Here is a 19,786-nt window from a genome sequence, read left to right on the forward strand (position 1 = left end):
CCAACTTGGCAGATTCATTTAAACAAACTTTCGAAATGTCATTGAGAAATATCTAATATTCTGAATTTCAAAATTTCTGGAAATATACAAGATGATGAAAGATTTGCTTTGACTTGTCACGAAATTAAAGAAGGTTTGAATAAGTGAGTCAAGTTTAATTACATTACATACAAGCTCCTTGTTAAGTATTTTTGGACCAACATGTCCTATCTCCTTGTGTGATAAAATATCTGCTTACCGTATCAAACGCTCGACTGTCCTCAACATAACTGTTGGTGCTCATCGCATGAATAGACGCATCGAAGCGAAACAAGGCTGGCTGAAATTGGTAATAATCGTAATTAGAAGTTATCATTGTGTTAGTATTACAGGTACAAAGTAATTAATCAAAGTGCTTTACTCTGTGATAGATTTATCACACGTCTGTAGTGCTAGCATCAATAGAAATTACGTTAATAGGAAAAAGTGACATCTTTTTATTAAATGTTTTTATGTTGTTTAACAATCATTGTTGAGCTCAATTTTAGTCAGTACTTCTATCAGAATTTGTTTTGTCATCAACATGCTTGAACCAAGACTTCAATATTCTAGGCAGAGGCATGTTTTTGAAAAATTCCAAAAATATCTCCACACATCCATCAGTCAGGCACTCTCACTCTGTTTTTATAAGCAATTTTAAGCATTTCCGATAAACTGTGAAACATAAATCTCACTTCAATGAATGCAAGAACTAGTTGAGAGAAATGCTGTGATTGTAAAATTTTGTCATTGATTTACAACAAATCTTCAAAATCTTGCACAAAAAAAGAAAGATATCACAAACAATTTATGAAGACCATGTATCTATCCGAGTACATTTAACCCTTTCACCCCTAGGTAATATAACTTGAGTAGACTCTACCATACATTCATCTGGGTGAGTCCATTATGGTCTACAGTGGTGAAAGGGTTCAAGTATGATGTTACTATATAACGATAGCACACCTTTTTTGGTTTGTTTGGTCGTTTCTTTGAGAAGTATTGGCTGATATCTGTACTTGGCTCATCAAAGCTACTGGGGGCCCGTTGTCGTGAAGCAGCAGTGTTTTGTACATCTAGGTACTCCCGTAACAGCAACTCAATCTGAAAAATAACCAAAAGTTTTGACAATCCAATGACTCTTATATTGAATACTATCAAGATGTTCATTTTTATTTGATTGGTTTCATTTCAATGAGTTCTAATAATAAACTACCCATAATTAGTTCAAAGTATGATAAGACAGGCCAAACAGAGTACCACTATTCAAGCATTTCAAAAGTAAAAACTGAAATTATATAAAGAATTTCATTATTGTCGATAACACATGGAATAGTGGAACATTAAAAAAACACCTTGGAGATAATTAACGGTGTCATTTCAAAACTTCCCACATTCCATCAGCTGATGTCATGAAATTTAAAGTGGCTGGTTTCCAAATGGCTGTCATTCCAAGACTTTGCACAAATTTTCATTAGTTGATGTCAGGAAAGTGACTGGTTCCAAATGGCCGAGTACTATGTGAAAAAAGCCTCTTAAGTTTACAATTAAAATGTTTTCCCTTATTGGCTCCACACCATTTGCTGGTTTTTTTTAATGTTTTTATATGACATTCAAATGCAGTTATTTTCCCTATGCTCCATGCCATACAGCATTGGCACAAGGTATAATAAAGCTGTTTCTTTATTTGAGTCTTTCAGGACTGCTACTGAAATGAAAATCTTTTGCTTTCCAGTACATTTCAAAAATACAAAATTTAAACACTTTTCAAGGCCCTAATCAGATAAGGAGTGATGGGCGTTGAACGAAAGAACCCTACCACAGCTTGTATTTTGGACCACACATCCGTCATATCGTACATCTGTTCTCCCCGAATTAGGACACCAGATTTCTGAAAAATAATAATCAAAGATCAAATTTCTGGCGTTAGTCATAATAATAGCTCTATAATTTCAATAACATAAATCATATAGCATGTAAGCTATTCAACTAAACATTCTGGCATCTTCAGCATCTTCGATTATTTCATATTTAAATAACACAGGTTTACATTTCCATGGCCAAATATGATAAATGAAATAATTCAGATATATAGTAAAATGAAGACTAGCTATTATTTTGTTATATTAAATTAAAATATCCTTATTCCACACCAATAAGATTTTCAATAGACAAGTACACAAAGATTTTAACATTCTACAGATTCTTTCAAGGGTATCCTGGCCTATTTCTGCTAGAAATGAAGTAAAGATATAGCACTCCATGGTAGGTGCTGTAAGTACATATGAAATTTCAGAAAGATCCATCCAGTACTTGAGATATAGCGAGAAAAAACTTCAAACAGAGCCCCACCCCTATGCCCCTAGGGGGGTCATACATACCAATTATACACAATTTGAGTCCCCTTGGCCCAAGGATGCTCCAGACTAATTAATCCCGATGGTCGAAGAAGGATTTTAAAGGTTTTACCTCTATTTCCCCTATTGGGCCCTGCCCTTCTGCCCCCTGGGAGACCACACCCACTGCTTATAAAAAATTAAGTCCCCTCGGCCCAAGGATGCTTCAGACTAAATATGGACCAGATCCTTTCATTCCTACAGAAGTAGAAGGATTTTATAGAATAATTTGCTATGTTTCCCCTATTGGGCTCTGCCTCTCAGCCCCCAGGTGGGCCACACCCACCGTTTATACAAAATTGTTTCCCCTTTACCCAAGATTGCTCCACACCAAATATGGACCAAATCCTTTCATTTCTACAGAAGAAGAAGGATTTTAAAGAATAATTTGCAATGTTTCCCCTATTGGGCCCTGCCACTCAGGCCCCTGGGGGGCCAGACCCACGGTTTATACAAAATTGGTTCCCCTTCACCAAAGGATGCTTCAGACCAAATATGGAACAAATCCTTTCTTTCCTACAAAAGAAGAAGGATTTTAAAGAATTTGCTATATTTCCCCTATTGGGCCCCGCCCCTCAGGCCCCTGGGGGGCCAGACCCATCATTTATACAAATTGGTTCTTATTCACCCAAGGATGCTCCACACCAAATTTTGTTAAAATCCGCTCAGTGGTTCATGACTAGAAGTGTAAAGTTGACGGACGACGGACGCTGCAGTATTGTATAAGGTGAGCAAAAAATCCAAAACTAGTATCATAAATCTAACATGAATTAAGGGAAACTTCTGATAGATCCTCTCTATATGTGTAAGAGACATGAATCTGAGAATTAGAAACTATACTAAATATTGGTACATATTTTCAGAAGTTTTGTGTACAACTCAGATACACTTTAATATTTTTACTCTGACTATCCTTTGCTTGTGTTCAAGTGAATGCTTCGTATTAAATATACTAGCGAGGTACAGCAAGATAAAAGTCCGACACTTATATAGGATGTTAATTTGTCAGGACCTGGAGAAATATACTGACAGGCCTGCCTTATTTATCTTTACAAATTCAGTGCTTAATTTTAAAATCCGAATTTTACATGAAAAGCCCCTGGGCATTAATTGTGTACATTATTATTTTGTAATTTTTGCAAAACTAATCTTAGTGGCTTTAAAGTGGTCAAGGTCATTCATTTGAAGCAAACATAACAGTCCACCAACCTAGCTAGCTTATAGCTTAAAACATGTATCTTGACTTCCAAAATTTGATTCTGTAGAAGTCATGAATTTAAAGTGTTAATTGCATTTGACCAAATTCACTGACATTAAAACAGGGTCAATGTAATTCAATTTAACTAATTTGATATCCCTTCACCAACAAGCTACAGGACAAATCTCATTTGGTCTCTGGCATTAGTTCTTCAAAGTCTTTTGAAATTTTTAAGATAATCTAGTTAACATGTTTTTAAAAGTGGGACAAGGTCTATCATTTAAACTTGATAGCTGTATGCGTTTATTCCAGCAGTCTACAAATGTTATGACTCCATGCTTCAGTAAGCTTTTGTAGAAATATTCCGTTTAGCATTGATGCCAAAACAGATTGAGTCAACAAATCAGCTTTCTGCATGGTCCCAAGACCGCTATGTGTGGCACCATTGAATTGAAACAGTGTATTTTATTCATTTCACACTTAACAACAAGATCTGGTTCAGAAAGAGTTATATGCATAAAAAAAAATCTTTTCTTGATTTTTGGGAAAAGAGCGTAAAAATAAGTTCTGAAATGTTTTTTTTTTTATACAAATTAGTGCCATGATATTGTTAATCATTCTAACATCTACATATAAAATAGATATACACAGTGATTATAGGGACAAATAAAGCTCAGAATGTTAGGCATGGTGACATTATTGTCAAGTGCTCATGATGAGATGCTCATATACACACACACATATACCAGCAGACACTGTGACATTCAGATATGAAATCATTCCTTAATGTTGTCTAGGTGACCAACTTACCAGATGGAATTAATATTGTTAACTTGTGAGAAAATGACCAGCCAGAATTGTTATTTATATCTTAGTAGTATATAGTTGTGTTTGACAACAACTAAACAATAAAACATTTAATTCTGCAACAAAATAAAATAAAATCCACACATTATTGACATTATTAGGAGAAAGAATAAGATTATATAAGTCAGCTTTGTGTTGTCTTCACAGTTTTTCATGGATTTTTTGTAAGTCATGAAAGTTCCAGTTCATTGATATTCTAAGTTTACATCAAAGTATTTTACATAAGAAACAAGATTGTCTGAAAGCCAGAGAAATTGTGCTGACCAAATCTTTATACCCGTCAATCCAGATACCGGAAAGTGGTACCTGTTTTGTTTAAAACAGAATTTAAAATTGCTCATACATGTACAGTAAACTATAGACAAAGTGATGTCAGCACATCACTATCTCTGCGGTGTATATATTAGCACCATTAATCATTGTAACAAATCTGAGGAAGGTGGACATTTTAAAAATAAGTCAAAACTCTACAAGTTTTAGATTACAGAAAAAAATATTATCATTCTGCCCCAATGATCCAGTGTGTCACTTGTAAAGATAAAACGGTGCCATTCCAGATCCCATGTTCCAGTGTTACTTGAGTTGTAAAGAAAAATGGTTCTATGTTACTTGTTCATTTGAGAAGAAGATTGATAAGTATAAGACTTAATTAGTATGGTCCAAGCATGGATTGCTGTAAAACACATTTGTAATTAACCACAGGGAACCTCAAAAATGTGTTTATTATTGCTTAATTGTATGATAGGGTTACAAACAGTTCATTGTTACAAACCAAGGATTTTGTTATAAGCATTAATGTGCAATAAGCCAGGTTTTGAGGACTACGATATATTGTATAGTGTAGTTGGAAGTTAAAATTTAAACAAATTTATGATTTTTAAAATCAGCGTTACAGTTTTGTCTGTATTTCTTGGGTCGAAGGTGAAAGCAAATAGTGCTATGTGTGTATTGATAAGCTCAATGTGTACCTGCCAGTGATTTTCTACAATGCTGTGTACGTCTACTTTGTTAATTAAAAGAATTCCAAGTATTTTCATCTACTCCTATTCTGTTACTCATTTTATCAACAGCTTTCATTTTGCACTACCAGGCATATAACGGGTATTGTATATTTATAGCCCTTGAGGTATAGGGAAACACAATTCTTTGTTTCTCCGAGATTAATCATGTTTCATGAGGAGGAAGCCTGACTTAAACATGATTAATGAAGGGGAAACAAAGAATTGTGTTTCCCTACCAAGGAGGGCAATACAAATGTTATTATGTTGAAATAAAACAATAATCCAGTAGTAAAGATGAACAGGTTGACGCACCATTAATTATTGTCTGCTTCAGTCATTCGGAACTCGGTTGTGGTGCATGGCTTTTGCCCTTTTTGTTTCTAGTGAGGTCCTGAATAAGGGAAATATGATCGGGGAGACCAGGTAGTGTGAGGATGACATTATGTTTTATTGCCCCATCAGGTATCAATATCATCCAATCAGACACTCTGTTATAAAGGTGAGGTACTAAAGTTTAATAATATAATTCAATATCTTCCCCATTTTCATATATCATGGCATGATAACACCCATTCTCTAATGCCTTCAAACAAACAAGATCATGGTGTCACATGTTCAAGGCAAATGGAAAAACAGGGTTTTATCCTTAAATTATTAAAAAAAAAATGTTTAACTTTAATTACATGTCATATTTAGCTAAAATTATATTTTGACCCATATGCTCATTTTAAAAATTTCAATGCTTTTTTCTTTAATATTATCAAGGAACATTATTTCACATTGCAATATGGTTAGAAGGCTGAACTACATAATGATGCTTCCTTACATTTCTAGGCTATCTCATTTTCAAAGCTACACTTTTCCCTTACATTTTTATCTAGAACTGTGATAGAGAGTCATCTCCCTTTAATAGCTACATGGATCATAGACACTTTCTTTTATTGCATTCAAAACAGTCGGACCAGTGTTGTTTATTTATGAAATAGGACAGGCCTTGTGATTTGCGGTTGCTTTCTGGCGAGCCTTCACAGCGATTTTCATGACCAGCAGTAACATTTGAAGGTTGCATGAGGCTTTATCCCTGAAATTTTACATTTGAAAATAGATGAATGGGTTTGTCTACATAAACAGCCAGGCAACATGATACTCATAAACATTATGCCTGCAACATATTGAAGTCATTTACATGAAAATCAATAAATGCTAAAAGCAATCATTAAAATGGAGTTTCTATCTTTTTTTTAATAAAGACACAGCTTTCATCAATTAATCTCGTCAGTAGCAATTTTACTTACAAGTGCAATTTGTATATGGATCATCTTGTGAATTAAAATGAATTGTTTAACTTTATAGATAAGGCCCATAGAAAGCACAGTGATACCTTAAAACTAACTACAGTACAGCCCAGGGTCAGAAACATGCAAGAACCCGTCAACTGTATATGAACAAATTTCATTAAAAATGATCAATTGTTGGACAAATCCGAAAAAATATAAAAACCAGAAATACAAAATAAAGCAGAATAATTTCGGCAACAACGTAAGACGAGGATGCAAAAATATCCCTGTACAACAGAGGCATAACAAAAAAAGGTGTATACTCAATCTAGTACCAATCAAATCATGCATTAGGTCCATTCTGTTAATTTCGTTTCCCTCCATAAAAATCTTGCAACTTAGCATATCAGGTCAATTATGTGAATGAATTATGATTGTCTTTCAAATCTAATCATTACATTTTCAATATCAATAATCTTTCTATATATATATACAGCTTCTCCGATTTGCTGGAGCAAAAATATCGTGCAACATTTGACCTGAAAATACACTATTGCTCCATTTAATCAAAGAGAAACGAAATTTACGGAATGGAATGCAAGATTTTAATTTCAATACTTAGATTGGTGCTTAGTAACTGGCAAGGTACATCTGAAGGTGACAACGTTTCATTCCAAAATGATAATAACAGTTACCTCCTCTTGATGTTCAGCTGTGGTTGGCTTTAAAATATTTCAAATATCTTTTGAACAAGGTATATATATACACTGTAACATTTTGCTATCTGAACAACAAAATATTGGGACTTTATGAATGCAAATTTATGATTTCTGGTGTCCAATACTATGCCTGTTGATCTTTGAATGGAACTATGACTTCAATATGTACACTAGCTAAGCTAAATCAGATCTGATTGCAAGTAATGTTAAGCTCTAATATATAAAACACTGGTCTTTTTGACAATTTTTTAATTTATTTTTTATATATTTTTTTCTCATTTAATACTATGTAACTAGATTTTCTGGCATGAATGATAAAATGGCACTTTATAACAATCTGAAAAAACTTGTTATAATCTATGAAATACATATACACTGAAGTTTTTCTATTTTCTTTCCAATGTAATCATTTTTGCTCAAACAGATCAAAGAAGCCCTTCTATCATTTCTAATGCTGCCACCATATACATGTAGCTATCTTGCATTTAGTTAGATTTCAAAATTATCACATATCTTTTTAAAGATATATGCATGTGTGATTTCATTGTAAAGTTCATCCAAAGTAAAAAATAAACGTCAACAATGTACTTTGATTTCTTTAAACTAATGAAACTATTTCATGCTCTGCTCATCTAGACTAAAGTTTTTATGTCATAAATATTTACAATGGTTAGTAATGAAGAAAAAGGCAAACAAAACCCGACAGTCTTTGATGATAAGCCCTTCCTTTATTTGGTGATCTATTTTTGAACGGTTCAAATCTATCAGTATCAACCATGTAAAGGTAGGCAATCTTAACTGAATAATGTTAAGTACTATTTCTGAGTTATCTTACCCTGCTAACCATATATTAAGTAATCATGGACAGGACAAGAGAGTTCATAGATATGGAAAGGTAACAGGGTATATACCAGTTAATAATATAAGCATCAAAATTTTTATCTGCATTCAATAGTAAGGTACAATATTAAATAGAAGCATGTATACAAAAGAAAAGACATGATCAAACTAAAAAAGCTTTAAAGAAATTGAAAATTATAGAAATTTGATTATCAAGTCACATTCAAAGTGTTAACATTCCACAGAAATTTTCAGCTTGATTTCAACATAATTTTAGGCTGAATGTGAAGATAAAATGTAAACCTTGTGATAAAAAAATATTTTATAAAGCTATGCACCTGTAAGTATTTAGTATCACTACAGTTGTGAATTCAATGTTAATACTTGAATTTGCACAGAATGAAAAAAAGAAAAGAATCTTTTGAATTTCTGAGAAAAAAAGGTAAAAACCAAACTGGAATTATGAGGCGATACTCACAATGACTCTGTTAAGGTTTCTTAACACCATCTTGTGCATGTGTGCGACCAAGCGGAACTGCTGAAACACCATCATAAGTAACTCCAACAGAAACCTTGGCTGGTTATTATTAGCTAACAGCTCCCCCTGTTGGCAAGAACTGAAAACAAGATATGATAATTTTTGAGTAAAGGTGTTAACAAAATTTGAGGATGAAGTCTGAGTGAGACATGATTAATCTCGCCTAAACTAAGACTTGCGCTTCCTTATAATGCAAATGCAATAAATATTATATTTTGACGAAATAGAACAATAACACAAAAGTAAAGATTGTCTGCCGCAGTCGCTCAGAATTCAGGTGAAGTGTCTCTTGCTCTAGAGAGGCTCAGAATGACGGAAAAATGACAGGGGAAACGAATTACTCCAGTTTTCCTAACAATACTCATATTGAAAATATTGTGATTTCAAATAATCACTTATCAGTAAGAAATGTGAAAATTGTTTCACAACCAGTAGAATTTTTCTTCTAATACTGCACTCTAAATGTATATTGACTGATCCTTAGTTTAAAGTGAAGAATGAAGTTGCCTGATGTATTCAATACATAAGAACAGCTAACAGGACAATGGTCTGACGAACACATTGTATATAAAATGAGTTCACACAAACAACAAACTGGCTACAGTAGTAAAGTTGATAATGTATTTTTTCTCCTTTGAAATGTATGTAGCATGATGATAAATTGATGTAGTCTGTGGAATAATGTTTATGAAATTAGCATATTACAGATTGCTAGATAATTAAATGGAACTTTTTCTATGTTTTATCCACAATATATGAAACAAAATTGATCAACTTATATCAATCACTTTACATGTCATTGGCATAGATGGTAGTGTGCTGGGGGTGCCTGAGGACCAAGAGAAAGCCCATGTAGATGGGCAGGGGACCTCATACCTTTCAAGTTCAATCGGAGACATCTTTGTGAAAGGCAAGTGCTATTATGCCACCCAATATGTTATGAATTGAGGAAAATATCAGATAGATACTTAAAATACTTAAATCTCTTGAGAGAAAAGCTTGATAACATTAAAGAAACCACTTTCGGAACTTACTTTTCGACCACCTGTTGAGAGGCCCTGGCTACAATGGCAGATAATTCTGGTTGTATCCTGATCTTCAGTCCCTGAAACATCAATAGATATATTAATAGCGTTGAATGATTTTGAATAGTGGATTACATAAATTAAGTCCCTTTATTTTGCAGTTATCAAATATGATTTCTTAACAGAAGCTTAATATTATCTTTCCCATTCTTTTTCACTTTTGTTTTATTACACATACGAACATATAACACAAATTAAGATGCCTACAAGGGATACTTTTACCAAGGGTTTTCTGGTAATAAACAATACCAAAACAATCATATATAGTAAGACACTTTTAAGAGGTCTTACACAGGTTTTCTCTGATGCCTGGGAACCCAGGACTGCCAGCATATTTGGGCTGGTACATGTGAAAAAACTTCCTTTATATTAACATGCACTCAAAATACAAAATGCAAGTTATTAATTAGTAAAACTAAAAGCTACATATCAAAAGAATAGTGATTAGTTAAAGTCCTGAAAAAAAATTACTGATAATTTTACCTCAGCTCCATCTGGAACTTTTTTCAGGACAAAGAGAGATTCAACTAGGAGAGCAATGAAGTGGGAGGGGTTTTCTTCTGGGTTCGAGTTCAAATCCTCTTTTATCTCTTCATGTGTAAACGGCTCCACAGTAGGAAACATATCCTGGCCAGATCCTAGGCACAATAAAACATTTTACAATAGGATAAATTAATAGCTTTCAAAACAGTTTAAACTGAAACTGATTGTACAATCTCATTACAATTGACCTAGTCAAAATCTGACAGAAGAATAGTAAGAGACGGAAATTATGTTCCTTTATCAGCAATTTTATTAAAAGTGTTCATTTTAGCAGTACATATACTGCTTGTTGTAAAAGTTCTACTTAAATACAAAATGTCTACTTAATTAGCTTCATAATAAATTCCCCCCCTCCCCCCCCAAAAAAAGAAGGAGAACTCTTTTGCTTTTAGTGAGGAACTCATTTGAAAAGGAGATGCAGGTCACAATTGCAATAAGTTCACATGTAAGTCTTTTATAAGTCTTGTTTAATCACAAATATTTTCATACTTTTCAAAATAAAGATCAAACCAGTAAACGTCGAAAATTAAAATTTGTCCCTGTTCCTTCTTTAATTGAAATGGAACTGAATGCAAAAGTCTAGAAAAAATCAGAGTCAAAACAGAGTCAATCCTGCATAAGACCTATACAATGTATTATTATATATACTTGATATATTGGTGAAGACCTCAAAATATATCCGCATAGAAAGTTTCATAACTGTAAGACTCATAGTGCTAGAGAAATGTAGCTGAATGCCAAGCCAAACAAAGATGTATGGACGAATGGCCAATGGAACACCCCTCCACTAATATTGTACAGGTATAAACATTCTAGGGTTCAAAATGACCACTGTATGGAAGATAATATCAGTCAACTCCATTCTATTTTCAACTGATCTCAAAAGATAGTTTGTGTCATTAAGCCGACAAAGTTCATTACAACCTGATTTAGGACACTGTCTTACTTTTCTTTCGCTCCAGAGAAGGGTAGTCTCCCTGTCGTGTGAGAGAGTCGGTGCGTCGATAGCTGGGTTTCTGGTTGGCAGGGACTGTTACATAGATCTGTTTGTTGAGGCCACCGATCAGAACCTCGTGTAATTGCTACAATTTATGTTCAATATCAACATAAATAGCTACTCTTTAAGATAATGAATGTTTTCCTTTGTTTTAATTTTTTGAATACCTTCATAAATTCAGTATAATCTTTAACCAGACACGCTCACCAAATTGAATTCTTTATATCCTCAGATTTACTTTTGATAAAGCTGCATAATATAAAAGCTATATTTCAGGCTGAAGTTTAATACTTGTAGTCAGTATTTCTTTCATAAACTTAAATGTTGATACTTTTTTTTATTACTTCACCTATAGTACTCAGTAATTCACGCAAAATCCTAGGAATAAGAAAAGTTGTTAGATTTATATATACCTCCTTTCGTGTTGTCAGCTCAGACTTCAGATCTCTAAGGGCCATAACTCCGGACAATGGGCCCTCCAACTTGGCAACTGTTCAAACATATAATGAACAACTGCATGGTCAGCCATAACATCTAAATGGATTTTGTTGACATTTTCAATATTCCACCCTGCTGTACTGGTAGGTACATGACTCATGTATATGTTTCAAACCTTGCACTGTTAGGTTCAGTTGTGTTCGTTTGATCCAGGGATATCACTGGGTATTTCGGGGAAACAAAGGCTACGCTCCCATTCATTGAATTTTTCAAAATATTATATATATTAATTGATTTTTTTAAAATTTTAAAAATCTAAGAAATATTTTTCATCTTGAAGGTTTAAACAGAACAGGTGTATTATACGCCATTGCATGTCATACATTTGTATTCATCACTAACCTTTTTCATCTCGCAGGTTATTTCTTTCATAACTTGCAAAACAATATCATGTAATACACATAATGTATATATCTGGTAAACTTTTATCATGACTGGCTAAGTCAACTCTGATATGCGTTTGGTATAGTAAAATATACTTTATATATACATGTTTATACATTTGTATGTGCTCTAAGATAAACTAGATATCCAACTTACAGCCAATCTTGTGAGTTTGTTCTCACATGTATGTAATCTCTATTGAAGCTTTTAAACTATACTTCACAATAAACTTCTTCTAATGGATATCAAAATCAGTCATCACTTTTTTGCTATCCTTTATAAAATCCTATCTATTTTGTCTTTTACTCAACATTGTCTCCCTTTGACCAGTTCTAATACTAGCATGTGAATTTCAAAAGTTTGGTATTAATTTATAACGCAATATATTGTTTATGAAGGATTAAAAATGTGTTAGTACTTGGTAGGGAAATACCTTGTGATATGTGCTGTCTGAACACTTGTTGATGGCACAAGTGTTATCAACCATTTAGACATTTTCTACTGCTCTGCCGTGTATGACTTTTTTGGTGTAGATTGGTAATTATTTATACAATTCAAATCTTATGGAAAATTAACAATGACCCAAGTATGTAGTATCACATAGGGTGAATCTTTATAATTCAGCCTTGGTTACAATAGAAATTTGATACATGACAATAACAAATTAAGTTTCAAACTGGAAATAACATTAAATTCACACACTTACCTGAACAGAAAAACTGCTGAAAAGAGCAAGAACCACATCCTAAACAAAACCATCTGAGCTTTTGACCTACCTGCCTGGACCACCAAATCAGTGGCGTGGAGATAGTGTTTTGTCAGCAGGAAATTGTCCAGTTTGGTAGGAACCTCCTTGATTTGTTCTCTGAAATAAAGTAAATACATATAGATTATTGTATGAACTTATTTTGTATTGACAGATTTAATACAGCACTAATTGTATTACATGTATCAAATCAGAAAGTCAATTCTTTTAAAAGTTTTAGAAAATATATTTTGTCCATAAAGTGAACAAATGCCTGAATTTTGATGACTGGTCCTGATTTCTTTGATTTTTTTTTTAAATTTCTAACCCAGCATCAAGTAAAAGTACTTCAAATTAAATATGTGCTTAAATTTTTACATCCCTAAAAGTCTTCAATTCCTGTACAAACCCTATTTTATGAATTTCATATGAAAAGAAAATTCTTAATACTTTTTTTACCACAAAACCAAAAAAATTTGCTCATATTGTAAAAGTAAAATGTCTTCACAGATGGTTCAGTTATGACATCATGATTAGGACAATAAATATATATGACATCATAGATTGAAAGATAGGATCATTGAAAACTTGACAATAGTCTGGGACATTTTGAAGGCAAACTGATCACAAACATTGGAGAACAAACAAGGATGTCCATGGAGTTATATACCGGTAATCACCTTCTAAACTAAAACAACGATCTGATGTACAAATACTTCAAAGTGTTCAAACTTTAACAAACTTCATATACACAAAGATTCAAAAGTGTAGAATATAAAAAGATTTCATGTGTACAAAGACTATGGTGTCCAAACTAAAACACGGTTCGGTTGTACATGTGCCCTACCCTGTACTTACATTTGATCGAGGAGTGAGACCATGGTTTTGTGCTCCACTCCTTCAATCCAAAGTCGTCGAAGTTCATCACGTTTACAGTGGAGTAGTGTCTTACAGCTGCTAAGATCATCTTTAATCTTCTTGATCTTGTCTCGGGACTCTGTAAAGATACACAAGACTTGTGAGGAAAGGCGTAACTGAATCTAAATTTACGGGTACAAGGCTTACTCCCAGATCAATATCATATCAAACCATTAAAACACTGCAGACCTAATAGGCCAATACTATATATCAGTGATACAATCTACATACAAGTCTTAATCCTATATATATATACTCATAGAATTTAAATGGGACTCATAGAATTCCTGGAAATACTTAAAATCTAAAATTATTGGACCCATTGTTTTTAGCAGTACAGTTGAAAAGGACCTATGAAAATAAATTGCAGATTGATCACTGCTATATATTTTGCAAAGAATCAAAATTCTATGAAATATTGTGATATATCAATGTATTAAGAATGCCATGCACACCACTCCAATAAGAAACTTAACCACCCCTTCTAGCCCCAATACGAACCCACGACTCAATGAGACTGGTGCCTAAAACCAGCACTACAGTGCCATGTCACACATGCTTCCGTTAAAAGAATTAACTATCAAGTTAATTAACGTGATATCACGATCAAAACCAAACCTCTGACCTGTCACAGCTGATAGCAATCTAGGTACATTATGATAGTGCTTAATATGTAAAATGTCTTACCATATATTTTCTTGCTTATGGTACTGAAGGCTTGTGTAACTCTCGTTAGATCTTCATAATTGTCTGAAAAATGAAACAGAAGTATTTAACAGTAAACCATGGAAACTGGTAATTATTGACATTTTGATCATTTGCACAATGCTAGTAAGTCTAGAAAAGGTCATTTGAATTTGTATATGTAGTTCTGTACAGAACTAGAATTTGAACTTCAGAACAAAATCTGAGTTTCAGTCTGAAAAATATTTTGTGATACCATGGCCACATGCAAATCTAAATACATTTCTTAATAATAGTACTGTTCAATCAGAAAACTTGTGTGTTCTTTTTGCTCAGGTGAGTCCATGCTATGTGATATTGTTTTAATATATTTGATGATTATTACATATTAATTCAAGGCAAAAATAACTACAAACAATTCAAATACAATTCAATTTCTTATATGTAATTCCCCATATCCTACTCCAAACTCTTTCGAAAGAACCTGTTCAAAAAAAAAGAAAATTGCAACAGTGAAGTTGACTGATCAGAAATATTGATGGTTTATGAAGTGTATACTATTGAGGAACCAAAAAAGCAATAAATATTTTGATGCCATTAATACAGGAATAATATTTATACATATATGTTAGTGTCATTAAACCTGTATGTTGTAACAACAACCTATCCAATGTATTAACACAGTACCTACAATGTTTAGAGGCACTGTTCACCTAATATAAACATTAACTAATTATATATAATACTGACTATTCAACCTTGCCATTCTGGAACTAGATTTTTTCTGTATCTCTTGTGCCATTATAACAATTTAGAAAAAAAACTTTTTCTTTACTAAAACATAATCTTTCTTGTATTGTCAAGTACAGTTGTGGGATCGCACAACATTACACGATGTGCGGTGTGCGCACGATGGGTGCACGGTGTGTGAACGGTGTGTGCACGATGGGCGAAAGATAAAAAGCTGAACGATCATTGCTTTCGCACATATGTGCACACGATGGACGGATGTTGTGCGACAACAATCGTGGTTGGTTTAAATTGAGGAATGCATTAACAATTTATACGGTTTCTTGTTAAACATATAAACTTGATGTTTACGTATGTTTCTCTATTCTAGCAACATCTATAAACTTATCTTTCTGTCTATAATTTCTTATATTTAGGAATTGTGTTTCTGTGTTTTTAAACAAACTTAATCGACACATGTAAAGTTACAACCCAACCCCGTATACAGGTAAACATAACCATTGTGTACATGTACCTGGACCGTAGTTTTCTCCCCGCCTGGGGCATTTACGTAACTCGTCGGGTAAGGCCGGCGGTGTGAACATCCAGGTGAAGGGGAGCTATATATAGGTAAACGAATGCAAATAACAAATACTTTTTATTACGGTCAAACGGTATCGCATATCAGCTCTGTGTGTCAGGCACTGGTCAGGTAAAACTCCGGACACTCATAAAATTGTTATTTACCTGTTCTGTTACCTTGGAGCCAAACCCATTCTTGACAGCCTAACGGTCACTGTAATACTGTGTAATACGCATTGTGAAATTGTATAATCTTGAATATTGGGATGAGAAATTACAGATATATACACAGTGAACATTATCGTATACAAGCCTTCCGTATTTTTGTCATTCCGTAATTTTGATCTACAAACGATACCAAATCGCACAGTTGTGCGCACTATGTGTGGACGATGTGCGGACGGTGTGTGAACGATGTATGCACGGTGTGCGCACGCCATTTTTGATGCGTTGTGCGGTCCCACAACTGTATGATATATATGCAAGTTTGAAAATTACAAGGACTAACAGTTTATAATGGTTTAAAGTACTAGTTTAGAGGGGAACTTTTTACAACCAGTTTTTTTTGTCATACATCACTATAGTTACTCTTGTTTTTAAGAATGAGAAAAACAAATTACAGTCAATTCTTAATTGCATTACGATAATGATTACGAAAAAAACAACTTGCTTTACTACAAACAGTCACATTCATAGATTCTAAATATATATCTAGCAGGAGCTATTATGGTTAGATTAGATTTTTACCTGTCACAAGTTCCCCAAGTAACTTGTCACTTTGTCTGAAAGATTTCTCAATTCTTGCTTTTTCCTTTTCCCTCTGCTCAAAGTCAGCACTGGTTGAAAGAGTACGAACTATCATCATCAGAAAATCAGACTGAAATAGAAGTACAGGGTAATAGATATAACATTTTATCAATAATGTATGAATACAAAAGTATAGACATGTACAACATTCATGTCATAAGAACTAGAGCATGACCTACTAAACCTTTGGTATAACTATATCTATTAGTGTATTTTAAAAGCAATATACTTCACAATGTCAGTCTAGCCTGTCTCTGTCATGGCTTTATAGGGCTATACTTTTATTATTCTATCAGACATGATAGTGACCATTCAGTACTACCAGTACAATTTACTGTGATTACAATGTGACACAACAAATACCAGACTGCATGAACAATATGAAATAGGCGTGCAGGTCAAGTAAACTCTGCCAATCAATATATATATATAGTTGTACAGACCTATAAACTAAAAGCTATATTCACCTATTGTTATTGCTGTATATTGTGTTGTGTTTTCTAAGATTTCAGTTTTAATCGATTTAAATCAAAGGAGGTATATTTTTATTTTTATAAACGTAAAACTTCCAAATATCTTTTTGCATCAACATTATTTGAAAATTCAAAATAGTCAGAAAATCTTTTAACTGTGACTCTGCATTGTTTAAAAAAAAAAATAAAAAAAAAATAACAATAGCTCAAAATACAATATAGCTCCATTGGCTGAGCTGCTTATGAGTTGAAAAAAATCTTTTCATCAGGATAACTGGAGCACTGACAAATCTGTCTATTTAAGCAGATTTGACATTTATTTTCAAATATGAATAGACATATGTAGTCAGATAGAGTCAATTGTGTTTGAATTTCCTCGTGATGTTTTGATTTTGAGCATGCAGAATTCCCCTCATGGAATTTCAAACAGTTGGCAAGTATGTTAACAATAATCTTTAATTTCACCAACTTACCTGTTTGGTCCACAATTTAACAACGTGTATGAAATAAATATGACAAGTAAAAGCTTATTTATGTGTTAACATTCCTCCTACATTTATATATACATGTAACAGGAGAAAGAGAAATGCATGGCCAGACCAGGGTTCGAACCAGCTACCTGGTTGCTGACAATAAACATTACCCAGTCGATTTTCTATATAGCCAGGTCTGCTGGTGTTTCAGTAACTGTGGTTTATTGCAAACATAGCCCGAGTTTCCTCTGGCCCGACACCATTTTGACAGATACTTGATGTAACCACACGAGTATGATGTTTATCAATTTAACTAATATGAAATAGGCGCTACCTAGAGGCGAACGCTTAATAAAATTATACTGTATACATTTTAATTCATTGAATAAAATAGGGTAACCACCTGATAATATTTTTAGAGTAAGCACTAATATTTTAGACAATATTGAATCGTACACCGAGGTTCAATTTTGTATTGAGCTATCTGGTCGCTGACGATTGATCCAGTCCAGTTCCTCTACATTTCTCCCTCCTTTATTTAAGTCTTCGCCCCCAAAGACACAACTATTTACAATCTAGGTTTGGGTATCCACTTGTTAAGCATACTCCAAACGATTGAAACAAGGATTGGTCACAGGTACCAGTGTAACAGGTGAGGAAAAATGCACGGGCCATACCGGGGTTCGAACCCAGGGACTTTCCGAAGGACTCTCTACCAATTGAGCCATCTGGTCGCTGACAATCGAACCAGTCCAGTTCCGCTACACCAATTTATACTGTTACCATCTCTTGCCACGTGGAGCTTATTCATTTTTATTCTTATCAAATGACAACGTAATAAAGCAAAGTTGCAAAATCAAAAATGAGAAACGAAAATGCAGAAATTGGATATTTACATTCAGCAAAATTTAATGTAAAATGTAGGCCTCCTTTACTATGCTACTTTCAGAAAAAAACAATGGGTCCCTGTTTTAGCCAAAACTTTCACTGACGTAAAGGACATTGATGATCAAGTAAATACAAATGTCATCATCACCATATGAGCATTGCAATGAGCAATTTCCATTATTTGAGTCAATTGTTGAGATGACATTTTGTTATTTCCCTCTTCGCCAGGAAAAGGATATGCATGCATGCGAATATTGTATTTGGTAAATGGATTTTTTTTTTACAAAGTTGTCAGATATTCTGCGATGTACTTGTTTAGTACAGTATATATATATACACGATATAGGTCAATTTGGCTTGCGTAATGTTGTTCTTTTACATGGACTCAAGACCGGATTTCTTACACACAAACAATATGATACTTTTCTATGTGTTGTTATTTTTACAACCTGATTGGCTCACACTGAATTCGATTAAAAACTCAATGAATTTTCCTATTTGACTGTGTAAAATAAACTAAATGTATTTCATATGTAACTATATACGCATTGTGTAGCCTACAGCAGAATATCAAAACAAAGATGCCTGACATATATTCTTTATAATATGTATACGTACTGTCTTACTAAACCACACCGTTTATCATCAGTATAAAATATATATGTAGGAAATATTGATTATGACGTCATAATGACTGATGATGTTGTATGCAGGTTTTATCTATGTAGGCTGGGTTTGGTCTCGATAGTTAGAAATGGGCTAGAAATGGGCGTTATGTCATAGAAATTGTTAAAATTGAAAAAGTTAAATTGTTATCCGAGACCGTTTGTTTCTGTATTGAAATAGATAAATTTATTGGAAAATTTTCTACAACGGTAAGATCCAAAATGGTGGCTTACATAACAGGAATTTGTGCACACACGATTTCCCAAATTATGCAAGTGATTGACTTGTTAGGGCTATGGGATTTCATGGTAGACTATGACTTGACAGGAGCCAAATCTGAACTCTTTCAGGTCTGCCCTGGCTAGTTTAAACCTTACATATAGTTTTTTCTGTTTTTATCTTATAGTACAAATTAACAAAAATAATTGTTTTTCACATTTTTAATGCCACCTCCCAGGAT

The 19,786-nt window shown here is 33.5% G+C and overlaps 1 protein-coding gene across 3 annotated transcripts in view; it reads right to left on the reverse strand.

Moving 5' to 3' along the window:
• LOC110462305 (exocyst complex component 4-like) overlaps positions 1–19,786 on the reverse strand; it is a 41,345-nt gene that overhangs the window by 20,925 nt on the left and 634 nt on the right. For 2 of the 3 annotated variants that reach the window (XM_021516217.1, XM_021516216.1), the window contains exons 2-14: positions 16,767–16,896; positions 14,712–14,774; positions 13,965–14,103; positions 13,138–13,226; positions 11,893–11,969; positions 11,429–11,564; positions 10,423–10,577; positions 9,889–9,959; positions 8,795–8,933; positions 7,453–7,479; positions 1,838–1,909; positions 985–1,122; positions 239–319 (exon numbers count right to left, since the gene is read on the reverse strand). In XM_021516217.1, the coding sequence (XP_021371892.1) occupies positions 239–319; positions 985–1,122; positions 1,838–1,909; positions 7,453–7,479; positions 8,795–8,933; positions 9,889–9,959; positions 10,423–10,577; positions 11,429–11,564; positions 11,893–11,969; positions 13,138–13,226; positions 13,965–14,103; positions 14,712–14,774; positions 16,767–16,896 (1,317 nt within the window). The remainder of the gene's footprint in view (positions 1–238; positions 320–984; positions 1,123–1,837; positions 1,910–7,452; positions 7,480–8,794; positions 8,934–9,888; positions 9,960–10,422; positions 10,578–11,428; positions 11,565–11,892; positions 11,970–13,137; positions 13,227–13,964; positions 14,104–14,711; positions 14,775–16,766; positions 16,897–19,786) is intronic. The other variant, XM_021516218.1, reaches the window with a different exon arrangement.

Source organism: Mizuhopecten yessoensis, unplaced genomic scaffold (genome assembly GCF_002113885.1).
Source record: "Mizuhopecten yessoensis strain PY_sf001 unplaced genomic scaffold, ASM211388v2 scaffold10771, whole genome shotgun sequence".
NCBI lineage: Eukaryota > Metazoa > Mollusca > Bivalvia > Pectinida > Pectinidae > Mizuhopecten > Mizuhopecten yessoensis.